Source organism: Emiliania huxleyi (assembly GCF_000372725.1).
Source record: "Emiliania huxleyi CCMP1516 unplaced genomic scaffold EMIHUscaffold_9, whole genome shotgun sequence".
NCBI classification, from domain to species: Eukaryota; Haptophyta; order Isochrysidales; family Noelaerhabdaceae; genus Emiliania; species Emiliania huxleyi.
In genome coordinates, this window is record NW_005195301.1 from 677,021 (window position 1) to 701,453 (window position 24,433).

Here is a 24,433-nt window from a genome sequence, read left to right on the forward strand (position 1 = left end):
CCCCCCCCAACCCCCCAGTTTGCCTCCCCCGCCTTGGAGAGGCCCACAAAAAGGAGGTTTGAGGAGCGGGGCCGGTTCTCGAGGCCCCCCCAATGGTTGTGGTTGGAATGGTTGGGTAAGTCAAAACGCCCAAGGGGCTGCGCGCGCTCACACCGGGTTGGGGGGAACCCCTTAACGGCGGGGGGAAGCGCCGTTTTTAAAAGAATGGGTCCCCTTCCAAAAAAAAGGCCTTCCCCAATTCCGCCAAAAAAAACCCTGGGGGGCCCCAGGCCCGGGGGGGCCTTTTCCGGTTGCCCTCCCCCCCCCCCCCCCTGCCGATCGCCCCTCGCCCCCCCCCCCCCCCACACACACACAATTCCATATGGCCATCGCGTCCCACCACTCCCCCGCCCGCGCCCGCCCCGCCGCAGGACATCAACGCGGAGCTCGAGCGCATCAAGCAGTACTGCCAGTGCGTGCGCGTGCTCGCCCACACGCAGATCCGCAAGATCAAGGTGGGCCAGAAGAAGGCGCACCTGATGGAGATCCAGGTCAACGGCGGCGACCTGGCGGCCAAGGTTGACTTTGCGGCGCAGATGTTCGAGAAGCAGGTGCCGGTGGACGCAGTCTTTGCGAAGGACGAGATGTGCGACGTGATTGGCGTCACCAAGGGCCACGGCTACGAGGGCGTCACTACCCGCTGGGGCTGCTCGCGCCTGCCGCGCAAGACGCACCGCGGACTGCGCAAGGTTGCCTGCATCGGCGCATGGCACCCGGCCAAGGTGCAGTACTCGGTGCCGCGCGCGGGCCAGAACGGCTACCACCACCGGACGGAGATGAACAAGAAGATTTACAAGATTGGCAAGGGGGCGGAGGAGAACAACGCCACCACCGAGTTTGACCTCACCGAGAAGTCGATCAACCCGGTCGGCGGCTTCCCGCACTACGGCTTGGTGCGCGAGGACTACCTGCTGCTCAAGGGGTGCGTCGTCGGCCCGCGCAAGCGCGTCGTCACCCTACGCAAGCCGCTCTTTGAGCAGACGCAGCGCAACGCCGTCGAGGAGGTGACGCTCAAGTTCATCGACACCTCGTCCAAGTTTGGCCACGGCCGCTTCCAGACGCTCGAGGAGAAGGACAAGTTCATGGGCATGCGCAAGAAGGCGAGCATCTAGGCTGGGCAGATTGTGCACCAGTCCTTCGCGGGCCCGCCCGTGTCGCTTGTGTCTGTTGTCTGCGTTCGAGTATACACTCAATGCGAATCCACACCACACCAAGACAGCATCAAAGAAGGAAAGACACATTCCTGCGTTGACCGAGCACGTGGAGTGCAGCGTCCAGCGACGGTTGTGTATACGCACCTCTCTCTTTCGAGCAGGCAGGTTCGCAGGTGAGCCAGGTTACTACCCAACCAGTTCAGCTTCAGGTATGGCTCATTCAGGCGGATGCCTGCTGTGTTCGAGAACAATCGTGGACATTTTTGGTTGTGCCTCAGGATGTGCGCGCGTCGTGGACATCTTTGGTTGCGCGCGCGCATCTCCTGAATTTTGCCTTCACATGCATCTTGGCACTTGGGATGCTCGAGGCAATCGCGATTAAAATGGAAATCGTATGCAGAGATGCCTCACACCGTCACAGCATCTCAAATTGCGGGTTCCCCGTCCCTGACAGGGTTCGAGGGTACCGCGCAGCGCTCACCGCTCAGCGCTCAGGCTGACGCCGCACTGTCCCTGACCTCTGACGCCGCAACCAAGTGGCGTGGCGTGGAGCGATTGAGCATCCCTCCGGATCCTGCCTCGGCGCCGGGGAGGCGTTGTTTGAGGCTAGGACGCAAGCGTCCGTCTTCTTTTCATACATTCGGGGCCCAATCGGCGGCGCCTGTGCGGGCGGCGCGGCGCACAAGTGATAAGAGAGAGAGCAGAGTCCCCAGAAGTATGAGACAAAATGTCTCCAAACGCTATAAACCACCAGTATCGCGTGATTCGACTACTCAAGGTCTAGACACTGGTTCGTTCTCTAGACGCCGACAGCCCGGCACTCGAGTTTTCACCTCGCAGCGCAGCGCGCAGCGCGCGGTCATGTTCGCCTCGACTGATGCCCACGTCATCGCCGCAACGAGGCGGGCGTAGTCCCCCAGAACTGTTGCAGCGACGACTCCGCCGCGAAGACGGAGGCGTTGCTGCTCGCCTCATAAGTAGTCCTTGGCCCTAGCCTTGGCTCGTCTGCAGGTCTGACCACAGTAACAGACAGGACACAAACACGAGGCTAACCAGGACAAGGGCTGATCCCCCGTTCAGATGCTGATGAAAGTGTACAAGTGATGGATCGCTCCCGCGAGGCACACGAGTACCTCCGCCCCTCCCTGCACCCTGGAGTGAGAGGCGTACACGTGATCGCACAGTGCTCAGTGGCCGGCATGTTTTGTAATCGCTGTGGCTGCGTGGGGGTGTCTTCGTTGGGTCCCCGCGGTTGGTCCCTAAATCGCTCCCTGCGCAGTCCGGTATCGTTAGGCTAGCGTAAGGCGGGAATGCGTGATTGATTGCGCTGGTTCTGTAGGGACGCACGTGTGCAAAAATCATTATCCGACTATGTCTGATCGGCTGCTCGTCCTCCGTCCATACGGCTCGCCGAGAAAAAATCCAAGAGAGGGGTGGGAGGGCGGAGAATCCAAAAAACGGCAAAAAGAAAAACCCGCGAAATAATAATCAAACGCAGCGCCCCAGCGAAGGTCGTGGAGGGAGCGAATAGGGGTGCAAGAAGCGATGCTCGAGAGAGACGACCTGGACTCTCTGCTCGACAAGCACGGCGTCTCCGGCGTCTCGATTGCGGTGCTGTGCCCGGACGGCAGCGGCGACGCCTCCGTTTCCACACAGTGCGCCGGCATTGCGGATCCCAACGCCACTCCCCTCTTCGACTCGACGTTGCTGCAGATTGCATCGCTGTCAAAGCCGATTGCGTCGACGTTCGCGGCCGGCTATTTTGCCGACGCTGGCGTCTCACTCGACACGCCCGTCGCCGACGCACTCGCCGCCGCCAACTCGCCGCTCCGTCTTCGCGCCGCCAAGGGAATGCCGGCGGAGTGGGCAGAAACAGTCACGCTGCGGCAGGTATCGCGATCTTAGCCGCACCGCGCGAGCGGCGCGGCGCATCACCCAGCTCACCCCTCCTCACTGACCCCGGTCAGATGATGGACCACACTGGCCTCGGGATGCACTACGCCAACGGAGTGCCGCGGTCGGACGAGTTTCCGCCGGTGCTCGCCCTCCTGTCGGGGAGTGAGGAGGCGCCCGCGCCGTACGGGTACGCGTCGCTCGCGATGACCAAGGCGCCTGGGACGCGCTTCGGCTACTCGGGTGGTGGCTTCCTCGTGCTGCAGCACTTGATCGAGTGCCGTGAGGGACGACCCGCCGCAGAGGTGTCGTCAGCCCGCCTCGCCGGCCGCTCGGTGCCCCACCGCCGACTCGCAGCCTTCGCGCGCGAACCAGGTGATGGAGGCCTTCCTGCGCCGCTGCGGAACCGCCGTGCACCTCGGACTCACGTTCGAGCACGAGCCGCCGCCGCACAAGCACGTCGCCTGCGGCTTCTACGACGGGCAACAGCCGGTGTCTTCTCATCCTCCCTCTCCACCCCTCCCTCTCTCCACCCCTCCCTCTCACCCCCCTTCCCTTATCTCGCACCGGCCAGGTGCCTGGCGGGCGCAAGTCCTTCCCGCCCTTTGCCGCCGGCGCCCTCGGGTCGGCCGCAGGGCTTGCCGACTGGCTGCGCGTACTCGCGCTTGCCTACCATCGGCCAGAGGGTTGCGGCGCCAGCTCGCACGTGGCGGCGGCGTGACTCTCACGGCAGCTGTCCTCAGTGCTGTCTGGACCCTCCTGCAGGCGCCATCTCGCACGCGGCGGCGCGCGCCGTGCTCACGCCCTCCGCCGCGGGCGACCTCGGCTCGGATGCCTTTATGGGTGCGGCGATGGGCGTCGGGATGTTCGTCTTCGACTCCCATGGCGCCGACGGACGCACGTCGCGCTGGATGCTGCACCAGGCGGCGAACGATGGTTTCCGCGGTGTGCTGCTCGTCTGCTTCGATGGGCCGGACGCCGCAGAGGGTCCGCGAGGCTTTGTCATCCTCGCCAACGGCGACAACGCCGCCGTCAATCTCGTGTCGGCGGTGGCGCGTCGGCTGCTCTGCGCGCCGCGCGGCCCCTTTGCGCGTGTGGCGCTCGACTGGTCGCGTGTGCCCGACCCAGACGTGCCCTATCTTTCGCGCGCAAGCAGCCAGGAAGAGATTGTCAATCTCGGCCTCAAGGAGCAGGTGCTCAATGCGTTTGTCAAGCCCGCGGCAGGGCCAGTGCTACTGCCACTACCGGACGTGCCGCCGACCAAGAGCGCTCACGACGTCGATCAGGGGGGGGCCTAGCCACCACTCCCATCCATCGCCCACAGCTCTCGTTGGCACGCCGGCCAACGAACCAGAAGCCCGAGTTTTCTATTCACACCATATTCCCGGTTGCCGACATGTCGGTGTTCGTCGGTCGTGTTTTGTGCCAGAGCGTGTATTTCGATCGCCTTGGCCTTGAGATGAGTATAGTTTAGAGATGATTTACTCGCACCGGTATCTTTGTTGTTAAATGATAGAAAGTGCGCGAGCGAGGAAATACCCCGCCGCGCGCGTCCATCCAGAGGGCGAACACACGACCACCTTTTCCACACAGGCGACTGCCAGGGCCGCAGGGGGGGCCGGGGGGGGGGGGGGGGACTGTTCATAGCCCCCGCAGCTCGCGCGAATCTCCCTCTTAACCCACCTGTAACATCTCTATAAGGGATCCCTAGACGGAGAGGTCGTCACTCAACTGACTTAGAGGCCCTCCATGCGGCTGGGACCTGGGTCCCGGGATCGGGACATGGTGATGAGGGCGCGTGACAACCCAGGGCCGACTACCCGGCCGGCCGGCAGCGGGGCGCTAGTTTCCGATTGGACAATGGAGAAGACGACAATGGCAGACTCTGACGACAGGCTGTTCTACCTCCGCGACCTTGCCGAGATCGAGCCGCCTCGCGATAAATACGACCTGTGCGCCGCGCCACTTGCCAACACCCAGCTTTCGGTACCTGCACAATGCTCGCCAGAGCACGCGGGCGGCACGAGTAGCAGCGATAGGTGCGGCATGGTGCCAGTACAGCGAATTGGCACTCCAGGTACGATGCAGAGGACATCTACAAGGCCGTTCCGCCGCCCGCCTGGGCTGGCCTCGCGGAGGAGATCTGGGTGCGTATCCACGCAATGCACACTCCACCCTGCAGTCTCAGTGAATGGCCACGCCGTCCGCCTCCCTGTGTGTGCGTCCACTTGGCTCATTCTACCGTGTACCATCGCCGCCGCGTTTGGCGTCCGTCGTGCATACGCGATGCGACGGCCTGTCAGCGGAATACCCCACGCTGCCTCCGCAGGTGCCTCGCCCCACAGAAGGTGACCCAGCAGTTGAGCGGATGCGCGCCCTCATCCGACGGAACGCAGTGGCAAAGCGGGACGCAGCGGCATCGAGGAGCCCAGGCGATAGGCAAATTCCGATGGGGCGCGACGAGAGATCCACGCTCCTCTCGCGCGCGAAGGTTGGCGTGAAAAGCCGAGACAGGCGCGGTAGCAACAAGCCGCGGCGTGGTGCAGGCAAGAGCGGGGTGTGGGGGTCAAAGAGCTACAAGGGGGCGGCGACGCGGCTGTTGAACCACCCGTACTTTGAGGTGAGCATTTTGTTCCTCACCATCTGGGCCCTGTTTGCCGAGGATGTGCGCCTCGCAGCATTCTCGCGCCCCACCTCGGAGCAAGCCGATGTCGGCTTTTGGGGAGCAAGGCGAGGCTCGAGCCTCCGGCCCTCGACCTTCTAGCCCTTGAGCACATCGTGCCCCGCCACAGCCTGTGTATCCTAGCCCCTCTCGAGCTGCCCACGGGCTCTCACCCCGCACACTAGCTCACGAGCCATACTCTTCCTCTTGGTCCACCCTCAGCCTCACCGCCCTCCCCAACGCCCCAGTCTGCTCGTCGCAGCTGTATTTGCCGCCGAGGTGCTCGTGCGCTCCGCCGTGCAGGATGCCTACATCCGTTCCTTCTACTTTTGGCTCGATGTCGTCGCCGCGGGCGCCATGGTCCCCGATTGCATGCCGCTCTTCCTCGACACGGGGGAGGCGTCTGGCACCGACGCCTCGGCCGCCGCGCGTGCCGGACGCATTGCGCGCGCCGGCACAAAGGTCGGGCGGCTGCTGCGGCTGCTGCGGGTGGTGCGGGTGATCCGGTTGCTCTTCACCTCTTCCGGGAGGTCCGACGGAGTGGCTATGTACAACCCGTCACAGTTGGGGCGCGAGCTCAAAGTGAGGCTGCGTCTAGTCGTGCAATCTTCCACTCCTCCTCCACCCGTAGGGCCCAGCTGACCCCCCGCCGCCTCACCACCGCGACCCATGCTACTCATGCATGCACCAGCTCTCAATCCCTTCGCACCCGGCCGCAGAGCCGTATCGCAAAGACGACGGTCCTTTTCATCCTGCTGCTGCTCTGTGGCGACGCGCTGCTCAAGGCCATCTTTGAGCGGCCAACGACAGACGCGACCATCGAGGTTGCCCTCGCCCAGCTATATCTCTCGTCCCGGGACGCCTACGCTTCGGGCGGCAATGGCTTTGACTTTCAGCGCATCTTCCTGCCGGCCTTTCTCGCCATGTTTGAGCGTGGCTTCCCGTTCGTCGGCGCCGCAAACGTGCTCGTGCGCCTCCGTATCTTTGGTCAAACATTTTACGCCCCGCCCCATGCCGTCGACATGCCGCCTCTCGCCTCATGCACGCAAGATGCGCGCGGTGAGCCGATCGGCCCGTACGCAGGCCCTGTTTGTAGGGCGCTTGACGGCGCCGAGTATGGCGCGGCCGGCAACGGGCCCGCAACTGCGGTTGCGCGGTTGATGGACTGGCAGGAGGGTGGCATGTTTCCTGCATCCACCCCTTGCTCCGACTCCGGCTGCTACCCATTCTCCTTCGATGCCGGCGACTACCCTGGCTGGCTTGACCTCGCTCGGTCGGACTCGGCCACGCAGCACCGACCGCTGCCCGCGAAGGCCTTCCCGCCGCCGTACGAGGACGCCTCGCCGTTCTACCCGCTGTGCAGCGACTACTCCGTCTTCCAGGACCCAACAGCCTCCTACAAATACTGCCCGTGGAGCGTCTACCACCTCCGTGTGGACGAAATGTTCCCGGTGCTGCTCTATGCCGATGGTACGACGAACTCCGTCTCGGAGGGCTTCAACGCGGCGCTGGAAAGCAACATTCAATCGATCTCAAACAACAATAAGACGGTCGTGGCCGAGCTGTGGTACACGAAGCGGCCCCTCAGGAGCGTCGAGGCCGTCCTGTCGGTCCTGTTCACGCTCGTCGTCTGTGCCGTCCTGGGCGCCGTTTCCTTCCTGCTTTCGCGCGACGCTGAACAGGCGTCATCCTACACGCTCCTCGCCTCCGCTGTGTGGCCACCTCCCCGCCCGACCGCACGGAACGCAGCGGAACCGCGCATATTCTTACGCATTGCACCCTTCTTCGCCCTCGCCGCCACTGCCAGTCCTCTGCTGCCAGATGGTGATCCAGCCGATCGAAAAGATGGTGGACGCGGTGACCCGGCTAGCAGCCAATCCGGCCTACAAGCTTGAGGCGGTGCAGGAGGTCCGGGACGAGACGGACGCACTCTATGCCTCACTTATCAAGATAGCGTCGCTACTCCAAGTCGGGTTCGGCGAGGTCAGCAGTAGCCGTCGCCGGCGCAACGTTTTCCCGGCGCCCTCTCTGCTGATTTCTTGGACTTTCCCGCAGGCGGGGAACAATCTCGTCGCAGAAAACTTGAAGAAGGGGGTGACTGCCACTCTCCTCTCCCCTCCCTGTCCCCGGTTTCGTCCATAAACGCCCACAGCGTGTCCCATCAGGACACGGTCGACCCGATGGTGCCTGGCCGTGTGGTCAAGGGCGCCTTTGCCTTCTGCATCATCGACAACTACGAGGAGGTAGTCTTGAGCGCTTCGGTGAAGAGGAGCTCGCCGCACGCTGTCCAAACGCGGTCCGTGCTACCTTAACCAGGTGCTCGAGTGCCTGGGCGAGGAGATCCTCCCCTTTACCAACACCGCGGCCGAGATTGTTCACGGGCACGTCGTCGCTCATGGAGGTCAGGCCAATCGCAACCTCGGCGAGGCTTTCCTCTGCGTGTGGAAGCCGAGCCTCGACGGGCTGGTTGAGGGCGCTGACTACGAGGTGGAGGCGGCACCCGAACGGCTCTCAGACCTCCCCCCACTTGGGAGTGCCGCGGCACAGGCTGCCGACACGAGGATGTGCGACGGTGCCCTCACGGCGATCCGCAACGCGGTCCGCAGCGTGCAGTCTTCGGCCAAGCTGCAGGCATACAACGGGCACGCGGCGATCATCCGCGCCTTTGACCGCTGCTACAGCACGAAGATCGGGTATGGCCTACACTTTGGGTGGGCCATTGAAGGGGCAGTCGGCACCAACATCAAGATTGACTGCTCGTACCTCTCGCCCAACGTCAACCTCGCGGCGCGTCTAGAGCAAAAGGCCGTGCAGCGTCGCAATGAATGTCCACATGCCTGCGACTGCGAATAGGCGCGCCTCGAGTCGGCGACGAAGATGTACGGCGTGTCCGTTCTTCTCTCCGAGCACTTTGTCGCCAAGCTCTCGCCCTCAGTGCGGCGAGGCGCACGCCGCATCTGTTGCGCACAGGCAAAGTGTGCAACCTGGCGACAGTCACTTTCGCCGCACCTAGGCCTGCGCCGCGTGGACGTTGTATGTCTCAAGGGCTCATCCATTCCCATGGCGATATACACCGACGACCGCTCCAACGCCCTCCACTGCTCGCGCGAGGCGGTCATGCGGCTGGGGGAGGGGGCGGTGGTGGCCGAGTTTCAGCGCCGCTTTGGCAAGGCGCGCCAGGAAGCGCAGCCAGGAAAGTAGAAGCAGCTGCACTCCAGCACGTAGCCGCTCGGTCCAAGACTCCACCAAGCAGGTTGGACGTGAGCATGCGTTCGTGCGGTTGAGTTGCGCAGCTTCTCGCCGCAGGGTCTGGACGGCTTTGTCGCTGGCGACTGGCACAGAGCGCGGGGGTGGTGGCGACGGTGGTGGGAGGAAGGGTGGCGGAGGCAACGACAGCGTGCATTCCGTCCATTCTGCTGGGCTCGCGCAAGCACCGTCAGCGACAATGCAGGGCTTGATCAGGTTTGCGTCGCCGCCGAGCTGTCGTTCGTATGAGTTAGTGCAGGCTTCGACAGTGGCGCTCGCGCATCCATTGGCAGCTGTGGCGGCGGCGGCTGCCGCCGCGGCCGCTGCCAGGTCGACAGGAGGCGCGGGGGCTGGCAACAGGCACTGAGCACAACCGACGCAGCTCAGCATGTCACACTTGTTTTCCCAGTCACGCGTGTTGGTCAGGCAAAAGGGCCGGCACAGCGCGGGTGGCGAGGGAGGCGCGCACTCTGAGCACCCGGTGCACTTAGGCAGGCCACACCTTGCGTCCCAGTCGCGGGTGAGCGTTTCGCAGAACGGCCGACACTCCAATTCGCTGAGCTGGCGGGGCGCACCCCGGGACCGGAGCGTGCTTGTCGCTAGCATGGACCCGGTCGTAATGATGTCGCACAGCGGCGGGGACGGGGGTGCGGGCGGCGGCGGGCCAGGACAAGGCTCGCCGACCACCGTGATTTTGGCATTCATGTTAGCGTGCGGCGGGCAATAGAATGGGTACTCGCCTGGCTCCTCAAATTTGAAGGAGAACGATTGCCCACTGCTGAGCCACTCCGACGCGAAGGTGCCGTCTGGGTTCGGGCGAATGCCCGATACAACCTGGTGCCCTCCGCGTGCGACCCACTTGACCGTTTCGCACGTCTGGACAGTGATGGAGGCTTCCTGGCAGAAGGCGCCAGCCGGCGCGTTGCAGCTGAATCCCCAATCGAGGGTTGTCGCCATGGGGTTGGCGAGATGCAGAGGCGATGCCGTGCCCACGACGGCGCTGGATTTTACACTCCATCCGTCATCTCTCTCGAGCGAGAGTAAACGTGGCCTAATTGAGGGTAAACGAAGCGTAAATGAGGCGTAGGAGGGTTCACGAGGCGCGTAAATATGCGGGTAAGATGAGAATGATAAATTTAATTTTCTCGTCTGCGCGTGTATTTAAATTAATGCGAATGGTGGAGGTGAGTCACACACAGGGTGAACCTTCTTTTGTACACCGCTACCGGGTAGGATTGAGAGCAGCCTCGCTCTCAATCCTAGAAGTCGAAGGATTGTGAGCAGCACTCCTCGCAATCGTAGCATCTCTGTACGATTGCTAGCACCTACGCTCGCAATCCTACATACATCTTCTAGGACTAAGAGCAGCTCCGCTCCCAAGGTGACTGGTGACGCCTACGACTACTACCAGCGCGCTCGCAATCCGAGCAAAGTCTAGGATTGCGAGCAGCACGGCTCACAATCCGAGCAACATGCCTCCGATTGCGAGCAGTAGCGCTCGCAATCCTACATCTTGTACGACTATGAGCGGCGGCGCTCACAATCGTACCAAAGATCCAAGGATTGCTAGCAGCGCACAGAGGGCACTCCCAATCGCTCCAGCCGCGAGCGCTTGTGAGTGAGCGCGCCGGGAGGGTCTCCTCACAATCCAACAGTGATCGCACCGATTGCGAGGGCGGAGGGGACCCGCTCGCAATCCTAGAAGTCGTAGGACTGTGGGCGGTGTCGCTCGCAATCGGCGAACGTTTTAAGGATTGCGAGCGCTCCTGCTCGCAATCGGAGGCATGTTGCTCGGATTGTGAGCAGTGCTGCCCGCAGTCCTAGACTTTGCTCGGATTGCGAGCGCGCTGGTAGTAGTCGTAGGCGTCACCAGTCATCTTGGGAGCGGAGCTGCTCTTAGTCCTAGAAGATGTATGGTATGTAGGATTGCGAGCGTAGGTGCTAGCAATCGCACAGAGATGCTCTCTGGGGGGAGGCGAGGGCCCTAGGGGTTACCCATGCGGGGGGGAGATGGGGTCCCCCAGCCCGCCGCAGGCGCCGATTTTTTGGCATTTTTTTCTTTTTTTGAGCGATTTTTTACTTGTTTTCATGGGAATTCGGCGTACTACCGTACTTGCGGCCATGCTATCACGCCTTGCGACATCCTTTCGGCGCTGCTGACTGTGCCATGCTGCTCAACTGACCGCCTGCATAGCTCGCGGCCTTAGTCTTTGGCATTCAGTGACGACCTGATCGTACGGCCAGTAGGAAGGTGTCCTTCCAGCGCGTGCACGCTTCTGACGCAATGCGCGTCACAAACTGCCTCGGATTGGCTGCTGGCACTCTCGAGGCTATGCCTACACAGCCTCGCGCGCATGGGCAGTCAAGAGGGACCATGCACTTTCTCAGGACAGCGCCGGTGCCTCTCTCTTGGACCGGCAAACGTGGTGGTCTCGTGTCACCGATGTGGGACCAGTGCGGCATCGCGCCATCGACAGCTCTGAACTGCGCCTCACCACTGACCGGGAAGGCCGCCAAGTGGGTCAGCACCGGTCGCACATTGTGGCAGCAGTCAGCAGCGCATGTCTGATAGCTAGAGCAGCAGCGTCAGGGTCGCAGGGTCGGATCGTGTCAAGCCTCTCGCCCGGCCGGCCGTGTGCAGACGTCGGCCTGTCTGCTGTCTGGAGTGATCTGTCGGCGGTCAGTACGACCGATCAGGTCGGAGTTTTCTTATGGTTGGAGGGTCTATCTGTATGTACTCCTCGAGATCTCTCCAAATCTGCCCTCTACTCAACCGTACTCATTCGGGAAGTCGGTGCTAGTAGAGACTAGTAGAGCCGGAGCCCCGTTTCCGCACTGCTGCGCGGCGCACGGTGCCTCCGGGGGCCCCCGCCTCCCCCCAGAGGAGATGCTACGATTGCGAGGAGTGCTGCTCACAATCCTTCGACTTCTAGGATTGAGAGCGAGGCTGCTCTCAATCCTAGCGGTGTACAAAAGAAGGTTCACCCACACACAGTCACAGATCACAGCAGTGTTCGTTCACCAGGTGAGTGAGAGGTCAAGAGACGAGAGAAATGAGAGTTTTTGTTGTTCACAGTCAAAGAGGGTTGAGTTCGTGGAGAAGGAGAATTTTACAACAAAACTCCCTCGCACGACACTGGGCACGGGACTGGCGCGCACTGGCACTAGCACAGGTACACCGAGAATCTCACCTAGGGGCAGGCGACAGCCGCACCACGCGACGCGCCCCAAGTCCCACGCACAACAAAACTCTCCAGCGTTTCGCCGCGAAGGCTGCACACCATCCGTGCTCTGCTCCAGCCCCAGCACCGCAGCTCTGTCCCCTGCCCAATCCCCGCATGACTCAGACATGGGGTTGCGGCCACGCGTCAACCGGCGAGCAACCCGCACGTCCAGCGGCTGATGCACTCGCCGCAGGCTGATCTCCTCGGCGGCGGCGCGCTCGAGCTGAAGAGAGGACAGAGGGCGCACGCGGTGAGCGTGCGAGCAAGGGTGAGCGAGAGAGGGAGCCGGTGGGCGAGAGGAAGAGGATGATGGAGTGTCTGCGTATGCATATGCGGGAGCGGCGCGCACGGAAGCGTAAAGTCGAGGTCGTCATCGTCCTCAACCTCATCGAGATGCCTGCGCCGCGCAGGGGCGCCCCTCGGCCCGGGGTGGGGCGGGGCGGGGCGGGGCGGGGAGGGGGGGGGGGGGGGGGAGGAAGCGCAGCCCAGGCTGCAGCAGCGGGCTGGACACGGCCCCATGTAGGGCTGTCTCCCCCAAGCAGCCGCGCGGCTGCGCGTATGCTCAGCGCGCTGAGTCCGCGTGAAGGAGGGGCGCGGGGAGAGGCGGGCGGCAATCGCACCAGCCATCTCGCTGCAGCTGCTGCTCATAGAAGGACTCGCCGAGGCCCTCCTGCTAGCAACGGCAACAAGCACGAGACGGTCGGAAAAGGGCCGGGCACAAGGCAGCACGGCACTCGCGCGCCAGCCAGCCCCAGCCGCGCCCCCAGCCCTGTCCGACACCCTGTGCGCATGCAATCTCGCCGCGGGCCGCCCAAAATGAGGCGGGAACAGTGGAGGCGTGGACGCACCAGCTCTGTGTCGGTGTGCGCCAGCGAAGCGTAGCCGCCGCCCTTCCCCCTGCCCGCCAGGCCGCGCTCTGCGAAGCAGCGGCGCGCCAGTCAGCGTGTGGGCGTCTGCGGCCGGGCTGTCGCGGGCCAGCGGACCAGCCAGCATGGCAGGGTGGCTGCGGCGTCGCACGCAGGGGCGCGCTTCTCTGCAGCGCGCGCGCGCTTGCACTGCTCACGCAACGCACCTATACGTCCCTTGGCACTCTGCAGCATCTGCATCAAGGCGGGCACGGTGCAGAGGCAATATTGAAAGCAAGAGGAGAGGCAGGCGCGCGAGGAGGAGGGGAGGCGAGGCTCCCGTGCGAGTCCGCGAAGTGGGGTGGTGCACAAAATAAAAGAATTTCGAAAGCCGCCAGTAGGCATTCACAGGCGTCGAGCCGACGGCGGCGACAGAGCAGCTGCAGTAGAAATATCTCGCGCGAAGAGTAGGGACCCTACTGGCGTAGGTCCCACTCTGACGTATAGAGGGGAGGCACGGACAACGGCCCAATTCATCAATTCCACTCATCTTCTCTGGAGCCTAGCCCCGTGCAGCGGCGGTCCGGCAGGCTGCCCCCAAGGCCCCCTGGGCCGCTGCGGGTTTTGGAGTTATGCTTTGGCACAGCTTCGGCGATGGCGGCCCCTCTCTGGGGCTTGCATAGGCGGGGAGTCTCCCCCGCTGGTCTCCTCATTCCCTTTTTTCTTTTCTTTTGAGAGCAGGACGCCTCGCGCGAAGAGGCCCTGGGCGGTGACGTCGTGTGAGAGTGCGTGTCGTGTGCATGTCTGGTGTTCATTATAGCTCCGAGTAGAGGGGGCGGTCTGCTGCTAGGGGAAACCCGGAGCGCGGAGCCAACCCTCGGAGACCCGTGTTTACTTTACGGCCCTTTCCCTGCGAACGCGCACCCCCTGGGCTAGGGCTCTCTTGCCCGCAACCCGATGCCAATCATCCGGCCCGCTGGGTGCGCTTCTCAGCTCCCCGGCCCTGGGTGTGCGGTTGCCGACTGCACTCCAAGTGCTCCAAGTACTGTCGGCGCCAGGCATCCCTCCGGGGGCCCCTCTGCGCCGGGGAGGCGTTGTTGGAGGCTAGGACGCAAGCGTCCGTCGCCTTTTTTCAAACTCGGGGCCCACTCCGCTACCTCCTCTGCCAGGGGCCCCTCCACTCGCCTGCACCTGCTCGAACCCTGACTGAGCACTGTGCGGCGTTGCACGCTCGAAGTCGTGCATGGATGTAGTTGTCTTGAGTATTGCGCGTCTCTCGACAGAGCGCGCTAGCCTCTACCCCTTCGGTCCGTCGAATCTCGGCGCGGCAGATGCGACGCCGAGACTGACGAAACCTCCCTGTGGTGGGCTGCTGAGCCTCCCCACGCTCGACCTTTGAGGTAGTATGATGGAAGGTCGATGCCCGGAACCGCCCAAGCTCAGCTGAACCCCACGCAAAGACCTCCTTGAATCCACCGTCAAAGATAAGGGCAACTGGCGGTTGAGTCGCTGACGCCGCACGACTATGCGCCCGAGCGACCGATCGCGATTATCGACCGATCTAGCAACTATCCCAACGAGTAGTCCGGTGCTCCGGTAAAACTCCCCCGCCCCCGCCGTAGCGATGACGATGAGGAAATAGCACCCGACGCGAGTCGGGCCTACACTCGCTTGGGTGGCAAGCACGCCACAGTTGCACTCATCAACAGTGTCAAGCACTATTGCCACTGTCGACTTAAACGATAGGAGCTGTCGACCTGATTGCTGCTACGTCGTGATTAAAATTTTGACTGAACGAAGATGATCCTGTCACACGGACTGCTGCTTCGACGTCGAAGAGCATTACTCCAACCGCGTCGACAATCAACCACTGTCGCCACATCGACCCATCGGCGGAAATCATGCGCCGCGCAAGGCAATTGAAGATCGCGACCAGTATAGTGTATCGATCGACCTGCCCATCTGGCGTGCGCACTGAGCTGGTAGCAGACACTGGATCTCTCTGAATCTGAATCCGAGCGTGAGACTAATCAAGCATCTACCCAAAGTCCCTACACAGAAAGAGGCGAGTGAGGGACTCTCTCGGCGGATCTCTGGACAGCCTCGGCCAGTCTCGGCCCACCTCGGCCAATCTCGGGGCCAATCTCGGGGCAAATCTCGGCCAATCTCGGCCAACCCCGGCCAATCTCGGCCGACCTCGGCCTATCTCGGCCAACCTCGGCCTATCTCGGCCAGCCTTGGCCATCCTCGTCCACCCTTGGCCCACGCGCCAACCACCTCGGCCCACGCGCCCAACCACCATGGCCCACGCGCCAATCTCCTTTGGTCGATGGCGGGCCCATATCGAGTGCCCTCCCGCCATCGCCTCCGGCAACGCCCCAGTCGAGTCCGGTGTCATCAGTGACAGGTCATTCGACCGAGCCCGAACCCGCCCGACATCCTCGGCGGCCGCCTCTCAGACCCTACGCCACGCGGGCCGAAGGGTCAGTCGCTACGAGTAGTACGCTCGCGGTCCACCACCCTACACTGAGCGGGGCGCGGATCCGCAAAGGTGAACCACGGCGACCATCCCGGTGCTTCCAGTCGTTCTTGAGCGAATCGAGAAACTGCTGGGCGGTGTCGGGCAGCCGCTTGGAGAGCGCGGAGGCGGCGCCGGAGACGTTGGCGTCAGGCGAAGACTGAAACCAGGCCTGACACCTCCTTGGAGTTGTTCCAGCTCATCGCGATGGCGAGTCGGGGCGAGCGATCGATGGTGGGGGTAAGAGAGGCATTCACCTTTGTGACCGCGCCGGCGTTCCTCCAGGCTACCTGGCGCGGTGCACTCCGCGCCACCTGCCGAGTGCCCCGTCCACTCGGCGGGGTCACAGCTGCCTCTGGAAGGCACGGAGAGGTATCACAAATGGCTCAAATGATCAAAATCAAGAGCTTTCTTGTTGCCTGCTCCAGCCGAATCCGCGCCGCGTCTCTGGCCTCGAACCCGGCGAGCCGGCCGTCTCTCTCTTCGAGCTGCACGCGGTACTGCTCCAGCTGCGCCGTGACGTGTGGACTGAACGCCGGCGTGCGCGCAAGCGGCCCGGGCACGTATGTGTTTGGGTCCAACGCGTGCCGTCCGACCATATTGATTTGTAGGGTGCTCGCAGGGTGCTCCCTATTGGGGCGCCTTCGACGCTGTTCACGCTATGAACGGCGCCGGGGCCTGTAATCGTGCTCAGGAGCAGTTAGTGTCGTCGGCCGCATCGGCAGGGTCGGCCACGGCGATTCATATTATGTGGCGGTTCGAGTTCTTTTTCCTTCGCGGCAAGGCCTCTTTGCGCGCCCGCCCTCGACACGCCGAAGACCAACCGGCGTCGGACCGCGGTGAGACCGCGCCGCCCTCCGCGCCCGCCCGCGCCCGCAGCGTGAACACATGCGCACGTCCCTCGCCGCACGGAAACATACGCGCGAGCCGCGCAGAAGCCTCACATGCAGCGCGCATCGGCATGCTCGCGCCCTGGGCCGCCGACGGCCCGGTCGGGCGGGCGGCGCGGCCGCCGCACACCATCAGGCATGCGCACGAATACCCGCAGCACGCCGCAGCCCGCCGCGCAGCCCTCCCAGCCAAGGCTGCGCCTCCCAGCTGCACAAACAGGCGCACAACAGAGCACAGCGCACAGTGCACGCCGGCGCGCGCGCAGCACACACAGACTCACGCGCGATTCCAACACGCACACGCGCACAGCACGCGCGCACCGCACGCGAGCGCAGCGCCGCACACAAAGCACACTTGCCCACAGCAGCAGCAGCAGGCCTGCCACAATCCACATCTCACACACGCGCGCGCACGCACACTCCCCACGCCGGCGCACGCATTGGGCGTCGCCGAGAGGAACCAAAGGACACCGGAGCTGACTCCCCAAGGCATCGAGCGGTCTCCCTCCAGGCACCTCCAGGCAACAAGCTGGCTCCCTCCAGGCATCAAGCTGGCTCCCTGCAGGCATCAAGATGCTCCCTCCAGGCATTTGGCTGACTCCCCCCAGGCTACTCGACCGCGGTGGCCGAGATCGACCCGAGATCGACCCGAGATCGACCCGAGATCGACCCGAGATCGACCCGAGATCGACCCGAGATCGACCCGAGATCGACCCGAGATCGACCCAACGAAGCCCCCCTGGGGGGGAGATTGACTCAACTCAAGGCCCCAAAGCCCCCTCTCTGGGGGACCCCTCCCCTCCCACCCCGAGTGTCCGTGTCCTTCGCGAGTCACCGATGGGGAGCGGGGGGGGGGGGTGCGAAAGACGAACAGGGGAGGCTGGGGAGGGGGGGTCCACTCTGATGACTGCCGACCGCGGAGGGGTTTTGTCCCACAGGGTTTTACCCTCCGCGTGAGGATCGGCGCGGCGAGGGGGTAGGCTCGAATTCGCCGCGCAACATTTCACCCCCACAGGACCCCCCCCTCCCCCCCTCATGGTCCCACCACCTAGAACCCCAATCTTAGGCTTCGCACCCTCTCCTTGCGTGGTGTCCCCCGCTATGTGTCGCCGTCTTCGGGGCACGCTATCCTGTGTAGTCAGGGCAAGTGGGGGCGGGGGGCAGTCCCTTTGACGTATGTATCTCTGGGTTCTGTCTCTAGTCTCGGAGGGGGGCTTGAAGGTAAGAATATTTTATTTTTATTATGCGCCGGGTTAGAGCCCCTGGTAGGAAAACCGACGGCGTCTCCAGTTGATGGAATCTGGGTTTGGAGATGATGGAGGGAAGATAGCCTGGGCGATTGCCAACGGCTGAAAATGGCTCCGACAGGTATACACCAATCTTTCACCTGCGCCCGCCCCACCCCGCCCCGGCCGCGGGCGACGCCGCCGCCCGCCCCCCACCCGCACACGGCCGTCCTCCGTTCACACGATCGTCCTCCGCCCGTTCTCGCTGGGTTGACCATCCCTGACACTTGGCCAAAATGTGTGCAAAGCCACTTGCGCTGCTCTGCGCGGCCCTGCGGCCGGACCCCGTGGGCTCCGCGTGGCCTGAGAGACCGGGCCCGATGGCCTGACACGCGCGTGAGCCGCCGATTCCACGGGAGACGCCTCCGAAGAGCTCCGAGGCACTGATCGCGCCCACTCTCGACCCCGTACGTACGCAGGCCCTGAATGTCTGATTTCTGCTGAGCTTCAAGGCGTGGGACTCGCAACGATGGCCTCGCGCAACCCTCGCCACATCTGACTTGCCCACTGCATACCTCGCGCAGGCGCTCTGGACGCTGCTCCACCGGAGAAGCGGCATGAGGCCCTCGCCGCCCTCGCCGCTCTTCGCACTGCGCTGCAGCCCGCGACGCCGCCCGACGAACCGGCGCCGACCGCGCCGCCAGACATGTTCTTCGCCGTGGGCGACTCGTGCCGGCCCTCCGCCGGCGAGCACGCGATCGCTGCGCTGTCAATGCTCCTCTTCCTCGAGCCGCGGCCGCTCGTGAGCTGGCGCACGCGTGTGCTCGAGCAGAGAGAGGTGTACCGGCTCGCGCCGCACTGGGCGGCGCCTACCGACTGGCGCGTCGGCAGCGACCGGCCGCTCGATGTGCTCAACGAGGCGCTGCTCAAGGCCCGCTCGCACAAGGGCACGCTCGCCGTCGCCGTGCACAAGCTCGGCCTTTGCGCGTCGTGCCCGCCGCTGCGTGAGATGGAGACCTACCTGAAGAACGTCAGAGACGCGAACAGCGTCCTCCGCATCAAAGCGCTCAAAGGCCGCTACCAGAAGCGCAGCGTGCTGCTCGCCGTGCCCGCCGCCGAGCTGCTCGAGCTCTCCCGCGTGCGGCTCGAGCTGCTGCTCATGGAGGCTGCCGCCGCCGCGAGCCCGCCGCCCGTGAAGGAGATGAGGAAACCGGAGCTGCTTGCGGCTCTCGAGGACTCGCAGGCCAGGCGGCGCGCCGTCGGCGCGCAGCGCGACAAGCTTGCGCACCAGCTGCGGACGGCGGCGGCCCAGCGCGCCGCCGCCGTCGCGAAGGTGCAGGCGGCGACCAAGAAGAAGCTGGAGCGCGTCCGCGCTGCAGAGGCGGAGCGCGCTGCTGCCGTGCGCGCCCATGCCATTAAAGCCGCGGAGGGCGTGCTCGCCGGGCGGCTCACGCAGCTCAAGAACTGGCGCAACCGGGCGAACGCGCGCGCGCGCTCCGCGGAGGCCAAGCTCGACGAGGAGACCAAGAAGATTTCGAAGCTGCGCTCGCGCGCGGTCGACGCAGAGCACGAGGAGGCCGCGCTGCGGGCGCAGGTCGACGACCTGGTCGAGGAGAACCGCGGCACAGGGGCGGAGAGGGAGGCGGAGCGCGAGTCGCACAAGCGCGTGCGCGAGATGCCGACGTGGGACGCGCGGCGCGGCGCTGGCGCGGGACGCGGCCGGGCGATGTTGCACTGGACACACCGCGTCACGGTCTACGTGCTGCTCGCGCTGGGCACGCCCGCCTCCGCCTGCGGCAAGGCGATCGTCGCTGTAGTAAAGCGTGCGGCGCCCTGGCTCGCGCCGGTCGAGCCGACCGTCAGCAGCATTCGCGAAATGCGCTTCGAGCTGCGCCTCGTCGAAGAGGCGATGGCGGCGCGGCGTGTGGCTGCGGCGCATCGCGTGCGGCAACTCGGCTTTGACGAGACCACGAAATTCCAGGACCCGTCTATGGTGACGAGCGTCCTCGTCGAGCCGACGCCGGGCGCGGCGCTGCAGGTGATCATTCTGCGCGCGGCCTACTGCACGGGCGGCGGCACCGCCGAGCTTTGCGCGTCGGGGATCGAGAGCAAGTGCTTCGCTCGCTTGCGGCAGCACCTGACGGGCTGGCGCGACACGTGCAGGAGGCTGCACCCCGACCACGCCTGGACCGGTCCGGACCCGGAGCTGTGCGGGCTGCAGCGGCTCGGCGGCGGCGGCGCTTTCATCTCGGACACGTGCTCGTGCGCGCGGAAGACGACCGGGCTCCTCATCACCGAGGTTGCGCGGCAGGTCAAGGCCAAGTATGACCCGGCGGCGTGGGCGGCGCTCTCCGAGGCGGAGCAGGCGACCGCCATCACCGCGCACGCGACCCACTGCTGGCACCACATCCGGAACATAGTCCTCAAGGCGCAGTCGACGGCGCAGTCGGCTCACGTGAAGGAGGCGCTAAAGGAGGAGCTCGAAACCTTCGCCGCGTACGAGCGCATGACTACCGACTTTGACGCCGTGCTTCGCGCCGACTACAAGGAGCTGCACCACGGCGGCCGCTACCACAAGGGGAAGGGGAAGGAGTTCGCCGAGGCCATGCGCGACGCCCACCCGAAGGCTTTCATGATGCTGTTCGAGCGCGCCGAGGGCGGGCGACAGGACCTCGACTATGACGCTTCCGTGCCCATGTACGTCAACGTGTTGTTCGTGATCGCCTGGCTGCACCCGCGCGTCTTCTCCAAGTCGCACTCGAACACGCTTGAGGACTTCATCTACGTGACGCACTGTGCCATGGAGTACGTGGCGATGATGCGCGCTAACGCTGCCATCGACCTCCTGATCGCGCGGCCGTGGCGCTGGCTCGCCGGAAACGGCTCCAAGCTGGTCAACTGGTCGCCGTACTCTATGGGCGACCAGGTGCTCGAGCGCGTCGAGGAGCTCTACACTCGCGCCGCGTCCGACGGCTCGGTGCTGCTCAACCCCCGCACGTGGGACACCTTCTGGAAGCCGATCGCGGACACGCAGCCCGCGTTCGCCGCCTACCTCAAGTACACGTATGAGGAGGAGACGGTGATGTCGCCCGACGGCAGCACGCGGCACCTGGTCTACCAGCTCGCGCGCCGCGCCATCCTCGAGCCGACGGACGAGACGCGTATGCGGACGCGTGCTACCACGATCGAGTACTTGCAGGTGCAGGCGCGGGCAGGCTTGCGGAAGATGCACGACGAGCGCACAGTTCTCCCCTCCTATTTAACGTCGCAAGACGGCGCGCTCTGTGCCGCCAAGGTCGGCCGCGCGCACGCCGACACCATCGGCTGCGAGAACACCAACGACCGCTTCTCGGAGTCGGTCTTCGGCACCTTTGACCGCTCGCTCAAGCGGAACGAGGGCTGCTCGCGCGAGGCGGCGTCTGCGCTCGCACACGCGGCGCGGATGAAGTCGTTTGCGACGGGCGACGCGGTGCGCCACCGCAAGGCGCTCGACGCGCCGTCGCCCGACGCGTCGCTGGGCTACTTTCACGAGCTACCGTGGCAAGAGCAACACGCTCTGGTGGAGTGGGCTCGCCTGGCGCAGCGCCCGTCGCGCGCCGTCGACCGCGCGGATAACGCCCAGTACGCCGCGTATGTTAAGGCGAAGGCCAAGACGGCGTCGCAGGAGGAGCTGAAGGCGCTGGTCACGGAGTGGGCGTACGGCATGTCCTTCTTTGAGCGCTGGCAGGAGCGGGGCGTGCGATCCGTCGCGCAGCTGAACGCGGGCCTGCGGAGCATCTGCGCGTGCCGCGCCCCGGCCTGCCGATCGGGCTGTACGGCTAATCAGGCCAAGCTGGATTGGCTGCGAGAGCAGATCGAGATGCGCACGCGCGGGTTGCAGTGGGTCGAGTTCGCGGCGCGCTGGTCTTCCAGCACGGACGAGTACGTCGGCACCGTCGAGGAGCTCACGGGCCACCTCAAGGAGCTGATCGAGCACGAGCGCGACCTGCGCGAGAACGACGAGCTCCCCGACGTGGCGCCGCCGCCCGTCGTCAGGCGTAAGACCTTCAAGCAGCTCGGCACGCCCACTGCGCAGGCCGAGGTGCTGATGGCGGCGCGCGAGGAGCTCACGCCCGATGAGCTGCGCGAGGCGGCCGAGGACGAGCGCGACCGGCTGGAGGAGGCGGGCGAGATCGACCACGTCGCCGACGCGCAGCCCGAGCGCCCTCCAGATTTTGCCAGCTTGCTCAACGTCCACCTCGAGGTGCGCTGGCCGTATCGCGTGCCGGACCAGGCGAAGAAGCGCGGCTACAAGACCCACTACATCTGGGCGGAGGGCGAGGTGGTCGAGATTGCCGACGGCACGACTACGAAGCGCACGCCGCAGTGCAAGACGGTCCTTGCGTGGGGCGCGGTGCGCATCAAGTGGCCGAAGGACAGCCGCTACGACGAGGATGAGTCGTTCACCTGGACCGTCTTGGTCGAGGACTCGTGGCGCAAGGAGAAGCACCTCGGCTGGCGCTTCGCCAAGCCGGAGCTGGCGCGGCGCGGCGCGGCGGCACGCGCGGCAAAGCGCGCACGGGCTGACACCTCGTAGTGGGCGGTGCGCCACGGTGGGGTCACGGCAGGGGGTGCTCACACTGCGCGGCCGCTGCCAGAGCGCGAAATTTCGCGACTTCGTGCTCGTGTATCTTTAGTCAGAGACATGTCTGGAGGATAAGGAGTATAGCAGTGTGATCCCCGGCATTAGTACAGTCATTGCAGTGCGCTTTGTGGTTGTTCCGGGCATATTTTCATCTGACCCCTCTGGCCTACCATGGGCTCTAGCCGGGTTCGCAGGGTGGCACCCTAATCTCTCTCCACCACTATGTCAAAACCCCCCGGTGACGCCACAGATGAAATGCTCCACTGGGCCCCCGGAACGCGCCTGCGCGGCGGCGAGCAGTGAAGAGGCGCGGAAGCCGGATTTTTTTACTTTGGGACGCATTTCGGGCTCCGTACTGGTTGACGCAGAGCCGCACGCACCGACCGGCGCCGTTTGCGACCACGAGGGCGGATGCTGGCCATCCCGGGCTCTGTGCACATCGGCAGCACGCGCTCCACGCGCTCCGCTATTCAGATCTTGGCGAACCACCTCGAGAGCGCCGTTTTTATCTCGTGCAATCTCGAGCCGTGGAGATTAGGCCGAGATCGCTTTGAGCTGCGGGAGATGTTTTGGAGATGCAGCTGCAGTCACACGGACCCGCGGGGCGTGCGCAGCTCGCGACGGAGATGTTTACAGAGCCCGGGCTCGCTGCGAAGCGATGAGCGGCGCCCGAACGGCAGGGTAGCGTGTCGACCTAGACTGAACGCGACCGAGCAGCAAGGTACTAGGAGTGGCAGCCCGTGACAGCACCGCGGCCATACGCTTGGGGAGCGGTAGAGCACCGGGGCACAGCTTCGTAGCACGTAGCACGAAATCTGAAACGCAGCTGTCAAAAAAGAAAGAGTTTTTTGTTTTTCTTTTTCATGTACGTGTTTTTCTTTTTGAAGTTGTGACATTTTAATATAAGACTTGTAAATGTACTAAACACTCCCCACGCATCTCCCCACACCTCTCCGCCCCCCCTCTCATCACTAGTTCTCTCTCTCAGAGGCGGAGGTGGAGGCGGAGTCAACAGTGACACGACACGGACACGACAGTGGCATGACACAGGGACACAGACAGGCACGACAGGGGCAGGACAGGGACATGAGGCGGAGGAGGCTGGCCGCAGAGGCCCACTCAAACCGCCAGGCCAAAGGAAGAGCGCCAGGAGCGGCCGCTACGCTCCTGCCCGGCACCCCGCCCTCGGAGCTCCACCCGGAAAGAGGTCGACGCGTGGCTGCTGCGGCTGCTGCTGCGGCTGATGGCGCTGCTGCCGCCCCCGCCCGCCTTGCCGCCCTCCTCTGCGACGGCGTTCGCGCCCCGCCCGCCGCGCCAGACGTGCGAGAGCAGCAACAGCGCCGGCCGGACGAAGCGGAGGAGCAGCGCCGCCGCGGCGAGAGCGAGCGACGCCTGCAGGATGAGGGGGGTCGGCGGCGCGTCGCGCGGCAGCGAAGCGCGGTACAGGCCCTGCACGGCGAGCTGCGACGCGCTGAGGAGGCCGGCCGAGCCGGCGCAGAGGAGGACCAGCGCCGCCGACGGGAGCGCGTCGAGCGGCGCGCGCATGGCCCCGCAGCGAGCCGCCCGCGGCGACGAGGCCGCCATAGCCCCCGCGGCCGCCGGCCAGCGCAGTAGCCGGAGGAGGTCGAGGTTGAGGGGGGACAGGCCGACCAGGAGGACGGCGAGCCACCGCGGCGAGGGCGCGGCCCCCGGGTCCGCCGCGGAAGCGGAAGGGTCCGCCGCGGAAGGGTCCGCCGCGGAAGCGCCCAGCGGATGGCCCGGCGCTCCCGCGGCGACCGCCGCAAGGTTGAGGCGCGGCACCCGCCCCTCGGTACGGCGCGCCGGCGGGCGGCGCGCGCGGGCGAGCCAGAGGCGTCCCGGACGAGCCCCGCGAGCGAACCAGTGGCAGCCCGCGACGAGAGCGGCGGGGGCGGCGAGGAGGAGGGCGAGCGCGAGGGAGGACGCCATGAGCAGGGCGCAGGACGCCGGATCGGCCGCCGCCGCGCGCAGGGAGAAGGCTTCGCCCGCCTGCCGCTCGAGCGCGGCTGCGATGGCGCCGCCCCATTCGGCCCACACGCCACTCGCCGCCGAGGAGGCGCCCACCCCGCCCTCGTCCTCCGCGCCCACGAGGGC

The 24,433-nt window shown here is 64.9% G+C and overlaps 5 protein-coding genes across 5 annotated transcripts in view; 4 read left to right on the forward strand and 1 right to left on the reverse strand.

Annotated features, from left to right (window-relative positions):
- The window catches only part of EMIHUDRAFT_351077 (hypothetical protein), a gene marked incomplete at its 5' end in the record, with an annotated part of 1,475 nt that extends 224 nt beyond the window's left edge, over positions 1–1,251 (forward strand). The window contains 2 exons of the mRNA XM_005757752.1: positions 44–115; positions 411–1,251. Of these exons, the coding sequence (XP_005757809.1) occupies positions 44–115; positions 411–1,151 (813 nt within the window). The remainder of the gene's footprint in view (positions 1–43; positions 116–410) is intronic.
- A 1,487-nt stretch (positions 1,252–2,738) lies between these two features.
- EMIHUDRAFT_199070 (hypothetical protein) lies at positions 2,739–4,384 on the forward strand (the record flags this gene model as incomplete). Its single annotated transcript, XM_005757753.1, has 5 exons — positions 2,739–3,083; positions 3,161–3,391; positions 3,462–3,578; positions 3,661–3,772; positions 3,852–4,384. The coding sequence occupies 5 exons, from the start codon at positions 2,739–2,741 to the stop codon at positions 4,382–4,384; spliced, it is 1,338 nt and encodes a 445-aa protein (XP_005757810.1).
- Positions 4,385–4,961: 577 nt separating this feature from the next.
- EMIHUDRAFT_199071 (hypothetical protein) lies at positions 4,962–8,949 on the forward strand (the record flags this gene model as incomplete). Its single annotated transcript, XM_005757754.1, has 11 exons — positions 4,962–5,072; positions 5,177–5,233; positions 5,416–5,751; positions 6,052–6,330; positions 6,468–6,726; positions 6,832–7,460; positions 7,570–7,731; positions 7,804–7,842; positions 7,914–7,991; positions 8,065–8,523; positions 8,602–8,949. The coding sequence occupies 11 exons, from the start codon at positions 4,962–4,964 to the stop codon at positions 8,947–8,949; spliced, it is 2,757 nt and encodes a 918-aa protein (XP_005757811.1).
- Positions 8,950–9,481: 532 nt separating this feature from the next.
- On the reverse strand, positions 9,482–9,951 carry EMIHUDRAFT_199072 (hypothetical protein; the record flags this gene model as incomplete). The annotated part of the gene is made up of 2 exons (XM_005757755.1): positions 9,482–9,496; positions 9,682–9,951. The coding sequence occupies 2 exons, from the start codon at positions 9,949–9,951 to the stop codon at positions 9,482–9,484; spliced, it is 285 nt and encodes a 94-aa protein (XP_005757812.1).
- Positions 9,952–21,405: 11,454 nt separating this feature from the next.
- EMIHUDRAFT_433173 (hypothetical protein) lies at positions 21,406–22,320 on the forward strand. Its single transcript, XM_005757756.1, has one exon. The coding sequence runs from the start codon at positions 21,557–21,559 to the stop codon at positions 22,271–22,273; it is 717 nt and encodes a 238-aa protein (XP_005757813.1). The 5' UTR covers positions 21,406–21,556; the 3' UTR covers positions 22,274–22,320.
- Positions 22,321–24,433: the final 2,113 nt, after the last annotated feature.

What these genes read in the sequence shown, in the direction of transcription:
- EMIHUDRAFT_433173 (XM_005757756.1), top strand. Translation starts at nt 21,557, where the DNA reads ATGCGCACGCGCGGGTTGCAGTGGGTCGAGTTCGCGGCGCGCTGGTCT.